Source organism: Gadus morhua, chromosome 3 (genome assembly GCF_902167405.1).
Source record: "Gadus morhua chromosome 3, gadMor3.0, whole genome shotgun sequence".
NCBI classification, from domain to species: Eukaryota; Metazoa; Chordata; class Actinopteri; order Gadiformes; family Gadidae; genus Gadus; species Gadus morhua.
The window spans coordinates 21,365,279-21,371,450 of NC_044050.1; the positions used below are offsets into that span (position 1 = coordinate 21,365,279).

The 6,172-nt window shown below is 43.8% G+C and overlaps 1 protein-coding gene across 1 annotated transcript; it reads left to right on the plus strand.

Moving 5' to 3' along the window:
* The first annotated feature begins 1,700 nt into the window (after window positions 1-1,700).
* Window positions 1,701-3,062, plus strand: LOC115540901 (uncharacterized). The gene is made up of 2 exons (XM_030352535.1): window positions 1,701-2,140; window positions 2,262-3,062. The coding sequence occupies exons 1-2, from the start codon at window positions 2,018-2,020 to the stop codon at window positions 2,769-2,771; spliced, it is 633 nt and encodes a 210-aa protein (XP_030208395.1). The 5' UTR covers window positions 1,701-2,017; the 3' UTR covers window positions 2,772-3,062.
* The last annotated feature ends 3,110 nt before the right edge of the window (window positions 3,063-6,172 follow it).

The following is a 6,172-nucleotide window of genomic DNA, read 5'->3' on the forward strand; positions in this document are numbered from 1 at the left end:
AAACGCTCTGTTTCGGTGGGCATGTCAAGGCAGGTCAAGGAGGGGGGTGGGGGTGTGGCCCTGAGCAGCTTGTAGCCACTACCATGCGCTCTGTATACGGTGGGCGTGTCAAGGCAGGTCAAGGAGGGGGGTGGGGGTGTGGCCCTGAGCAGCTTGTAGCCACTGACAGTACCATGCGCTCTGTTAACGGTGGATGTATCGCAATGGCTTGTAGAAACCCATATTATACATAGATATCTATATCATATAATATATAATATATATTATCACCTGGCCCTGAGCAGCTTGTAGCCACGGTACCATGCGCTCTGTTTACGGTGGATGTATCGCAATGCCTCTTAGAAACCCATATTATACATAGATATCTATATCATATAATATATATTATCACGGCTAAAAGCTGTGTGAGCCTCCAGACGATAGGTTATTATGAATCTCAAACGACCCCGTCTACTTCAGATTGACGTGGAAGTGGAAGAACCAGAGACGTCAGAGAACCCGACGAAGTCCTTTGTGATTCATTATATCGTCTGGACGCGCACACAGCTTTTGGCCGTGATAATATGTATTATTTGATATAGATATCTATGTATTATATGATATTATTTAGATATAGAGCAGAGCTCCAGGACTGTAACGCAAGTGTTGTACACTTCCTTGTTATTTGGATAACCGTTCTGCTGTTGGTGTGATGGCGCATAACACGTCGGACTCTCGTCTCTGGTATTTCTACAACGAGACTCGTAGTGGGGGTTATCTCAGCCATGGTTGAGAATGAATTGGGGGAAAGGAACTTTGGCTTTGACTCCCTGAAGTAGGCTACATGAACCACGACATGGAGGAGAAAGGGATTGTTGGCCGCGAATGTATCCCGCTTGAGCCCTGCTTCCCGCCGCCTCGGCAGCGGTCAGCGCTAATCACCGCATCCTGAAGCCGAGGCGGTGGTCCATCGGCAGCGAGGCTCCGGCGGGAGACGACCGCGGTCAACAATCCCTTTCTCCTCCATGTCGTGGTTCATGACTTCAGGGAGTCAAAGCCAGAGTTCCTTTCCCCCAATTCATTCTCAACCATGGCTGAGATAACCCCCACTACGGGTCTAGTTGTAGAAATACCATAGACGAGAGTCCGACGTGTTATGCGCCATCACACCAACAGCAGAACGGTTATCCAAATAACAAGGAAGTGTACAACACTTGCGTTACAGTCCTGGAGCTCTATATCTAAATAATATCATATAATACATAGATATCTATATCAAATAATACATATTATCACGGCCAAAAGCTGTGTGCACGTCCAGACGATATAATGAATCACAAAGGACTTCGTCGGGTTCTCCGACGTCTCTCGTTCTTCCACCTCCACATCAATCTGTAGTAGACTGAACCGTGCGCTGCCTGCTGCCGGCGCGAGGCACCACCGCCCGGCAGCGGCGGTGGTGCCTCGCGGCAACCGGCGGCAGGCAGCATGTCGCAGTTCATGTAGTTCGATGTCGTTCTGCCATTGAATTCAAAATTCTGTAACTAGCCTGTTACTACGAACTAAGCAACTACCGTACACGTATTAGCATTTAGCACTAGCTCAATCACGACTCATTCAGAATTCTGGTGGGTGGTTACGAACCAACCAAGTGGGCAGGGCCATGAATAATAATTTGACAACGCTACGTCACAGTGTCACCTTATCCAGATCGGCTCATTTCTTCTGCCTTTTTCCTTTCATTGCCTATTGCATTCAGCAGACAAACTGCATAGATTTCAAACTTACCACAGCTCACAAACTTATTCAGACCTATGTTATTTAACAAACAATAGGAAAAATGTGATTTTAATGGCATGGGCTCTTTAAGAACCTATTCTCCTTGATTCGGGGCAAAGGGGGGCACAAATACAATCCCAGTGCGAGGGAATTCACCGCTGCACTCAGGGGTTTGAGTGTAGCCAACATTTTACCTGCTCTTTCTGCATCGACTGCATCAAACTGCGAGCTGGATGACGGGACAACCCCCCTAGCCAGTATGTCAGAGGACGCAATCCCCTCCACCTCAACAGCTCCAATGACCTCAATGGCCCTCCCTACCACCCTGACAACAGAGATGGAGGATGAAGAACCAGTGGTATCGGACATTGTGGGAGATCAGGTCAACTCAACAAGACAAAATACTGCATTGACACACCGCTACAGTCATAAATCACATGGAAGACATTCACATATGATCATGCTCATATTCAATGTAACACTGTATATTCTCTTACTTGTAGACTGTTGGCGATTGCATCCAGGAGGAGGGCCTGTTCTACGTTGCTGGCTGGCTTGTCCGGGTCCTTCAAAAGGAGGAAATTGTTCAGGCCTGTCCACACTGTGAGGTGCTGTTGTTGGGTGCCCGACATCAGGACCACAGCTACGCCACAAGTGAGGACCACCCCTTCCTGGAGGCAAAAAAATACACGGCAACGGCAAACCTAATGAGGCCTTCGGAAGGGTTTTTCGCTGCCATCCAGCTTTTGGAGGGGGAATTTGGACGGAACATCGACGCTTTCTGGCCTCTCACCCAGATCACCAAAAAAATGGAGAGGGCTCTGGGCAGTCTGGGGGTGTTCAAAAGCCTCTTCAGCTCACACCCTGAGCATGCAATTCTATTGGAGACAATAGCAATAAAAAAAATTGTGATGTGCAGGCTCGGGGGGGAAATCCGTGAGAGGAACAGGAGGCTGAGCAAACAGCAAACGGCCAAAGCAGCTCAGAGAAAGCTGTCCACCTTCACGGCCTGAATGGAGCTGGAGGATCGTTGCTGTGTCTGGCTGTGGAGGGAGCTAGATGGAGCGGTCTTCAAATTATTCCTGTGGAGAATATAATAATAATAAAAAGATTAAAAAAATGTAAAACAATTAAATTAAATATATATCTTTTAGTAAAGTAAATAAATACGTTTTGGAATACGCTATAAATATAAATGATCATTTGAGGTTTTTCTTTTACTACATGCAACGATTGTTGTTTATTAATTTATCCTTTAACATTGCTCTACATTGTTCTACAAAAATAAATCAAACTTCAATTAATGTGCCCCTGCATTTTAACTGAGTCAAGTAGGTATACGCTTTGACCAGAGAAAAATCAATAAGTTAATGATCGTGCGCTCCGTCTTCTTTTCAGCCATCATTATTTCTTTTCTACAGGATAATTCGCATGGGAGAAGACGACAGGTGGAGACATACAACAACTTCATTTTTGTGGTGTTTATCGCCCAAATTTGCAACCAGTAGTTCGACCTATAGGTTAGCAGCTACTACTACTGGTGCAGCAAGAGGCAAGAGGCCTACTGTATTTAGGTGATGATATTTAGCTGGCTCAGCTAACCCTAATTTTACAAAATGGCTCGAAATAACTATATATTAAGTTTAAATGAAAAAAATATGCATTTTATTTCACACCTGGGATGCTATGTAGCACACACCAGGGTCATCAAATCACGCCTGGCTTCAGAAAATGGGTTACATATAATACCAAAAGTACGATATCATCATTATATTGATATATTAATTAATCCGTAAATCGAATGATGTTAATACATATACCGTTCTTTTACTTTTCAATAGCCACCATAAATTGGCTAGGCTACATAGCCGATAATCAGCCGACAGCCAGCATCCATGGACATAATAAAGCCAGGATCCAGTCAGCTGATATCAGCTAGCACTAGATAGAAAAAAAACACTCTGTAAGTAACATACATATGTGAAACATTCGCCCATTTCTTGTTTTGACATTAACTCACTAAAACTCTAACAAGTGCATTAAGCAAAAAAAAAAGCCTTACCTCCACGTGGCGGGGAAAAAGGAAGTGCCGAAGGGATTCAGAAACTGCCGTAAAGCAGTACCTCTGACAGTGTGACGTCATCGCATTTTTTGAACACCTTTTTAGAACAGATACGTGACCTTAAAAAATGCAATATTCAGCTGAGTTTATTATTTTAGCCCCACCCTTTGATAGCAACTTTCAAATTACTTGACAAAAAATTACATCGTGAGAAAAGTGGATTCTGAGGGTAAAACCCCGTTGGCTCCCATTCATTCTGGACTCGCCTACGAGCGCCCCGCGTGGTCAAAGATTATTACTGCAACCAGTCCAGAAACCCGGAAATAACCCGCGAGTGCCAGTTCTCCTCATATTAGACATTCTCTGGTGGTACCTACACCTGTAGGGAAAAGGTGGTTTATTGCCTTTTGCCAATTTTTTACCGTTGAGATAAGTGGGATTAACGGGTTAGGGGTCTTTGTTGTTTGAGTGTAGTGTTGCCGCTGTCACACTAAATTTGTACCGGCTGCCAAATTTGTACCGGGCGCGTCATCCATACGTAATCCATTCCAAACCTGCCTGTCAACAGATGATCGCGTCGTCCGTTGCCGGGCAGGTTTAAAAAAACATTCGTGCTCATGTTGCCAAAGACGAAATAACATAATACAGTTAACGGATCTCTAGATGATGTAATGTTTTGTGGGTTCCTTAATAAACACAAGATGTATCTTGAAGAGAAGGGCTTTATATTCATGACCCATCCATGAAGTAACATTAACCCGCCTTGTCACATTCTTAACCCGGAACAGACATCCACATGCAGCGCGCCAATCCAACTGCGCATGCTCCGTGTGACTAATAGCTGATGTTGATATCAAATAACACTTGTTTTTACTTTATATTTGTTTTGTATTAAATTTTTTAATCAAATTTAGCAAGTATGTATGTTCACGTCATTCGACGCGATCGTCCGTTGCCCGGCAACGGACGACGCGATCATCTGTTGCCGGGCAGGTTTGGAGTGGATTACGTATTGATGACGCGCCCGGTACAGATGATCGCGTCGTCCGTTGCCGGGCAACGGACGATCGCGTCGAATGACGTGAACATTCGCGAACCTTCTATCTAGCGATCCGTTATCTGTATTGTGCTATTTCGTCCTTGACCTGCTTTAAACACTCAGTTTACTTGCTAAATTGGATTAAACAATTAAATACAATACAAATATAAAGTAAAAACAAGTGTTATCTTTAATGATATCAACATCAGTTATTAGACCGTCACACGGAGCATGCGCAGTTGGATTGGCGCGCTGCATGTTGATGTCTGTTCCAAGATACATCGTGTGTTTATTAAGGAACCCAACAAAACATTACATTATCTAGCGATCCGTTAACTGTATTATGTTATTTCGTCTTTGGCAACATGAGCGCGAAGGTTTTTTGAAACCTGCCCGGCAACGGACGACGCGATCATCTGCTGACAGGCAGGTTTGTAATGGATTACGTAATGATGACGCGCCCGGTACAAATTTTGCCCCCGGTACAAATTTAGTGTGACACCGCCACCGTCTCCGAGACTTGCATGTCCGTTGGTTGGGTGTGCGGTGCGCTGTGTGTTGTGGGTGTGTTTAAATAAAGGCAGCTCTCGTTGTCGTGCGGTGTATGAGGCAGGAGCGTTGCGTCACCGCTTAACCTGGGCTCCCGTCTCGTCCTTCCCGCACTGCTCGCCACACTATCATCCGGAGGCGCACACAGCTTTTGGCTGTGATATTATTTATAAAATTATCTAGATATCTATATATTTTCTTATATTATATAGATATAGAGCCCCGGGAGTCCAAAAACGGCAACAATCACAGTCCCAGTCCGTCGGCCCTGGTTAGCACCAACAATAGTCCGTAAAGACATGCACAGAGGAAGACTAGCGTTCCGCTGCCACCTGTTGATGATCATAGGTATAGAGTTATTTGAATAGCCAACTGTAGTGGACTGTCAAAACAACCCCCCTTATTATTACTTCAATATTAGTAGAGTGTGCTTGCCCCAAAAATTAATTGTGACTATTCACTGTAAAAAAGAACACTTAAATGTAATAATAATTTACAAATTATCTCTGTTAGGCCTAAACGGTTTGCCAACAACACAAACAGGCCTACATTTTGATAAAAGACCTCAATAGAATTTTACAAATTAAAAAACAAAGATATCCTTTTCAATTAACAAAAGATATTTTTATTTCAATTTAAGTTCAACATTTTTGTTTTTTGTTTCTAAAGGTAATTAATAAACGAAATGCTCAATGAAAATAAATGACACAACACTTCAGCCTTTTGAGCCAGGGGGGATATTTGTGTTGCCAGAACCAATAGTT

Bases quoted from the DNA above. Each gene is read 5' to 3' on its own strand.
- LOC115540901 (XM_030352535.1), top strand. From the start codon at position 2,018: ATGTCAGAGGACGCAATCCCCTCCACCTCAACAGCTCCAATGACCTCA. The intron at 2,141-2,261 runs GTCAACTCAACA...TCTTACTTGTAG, and splicing joins CGGACATTGTGGGAGATCAG to ACTGTTGGCGATTGCATCCA.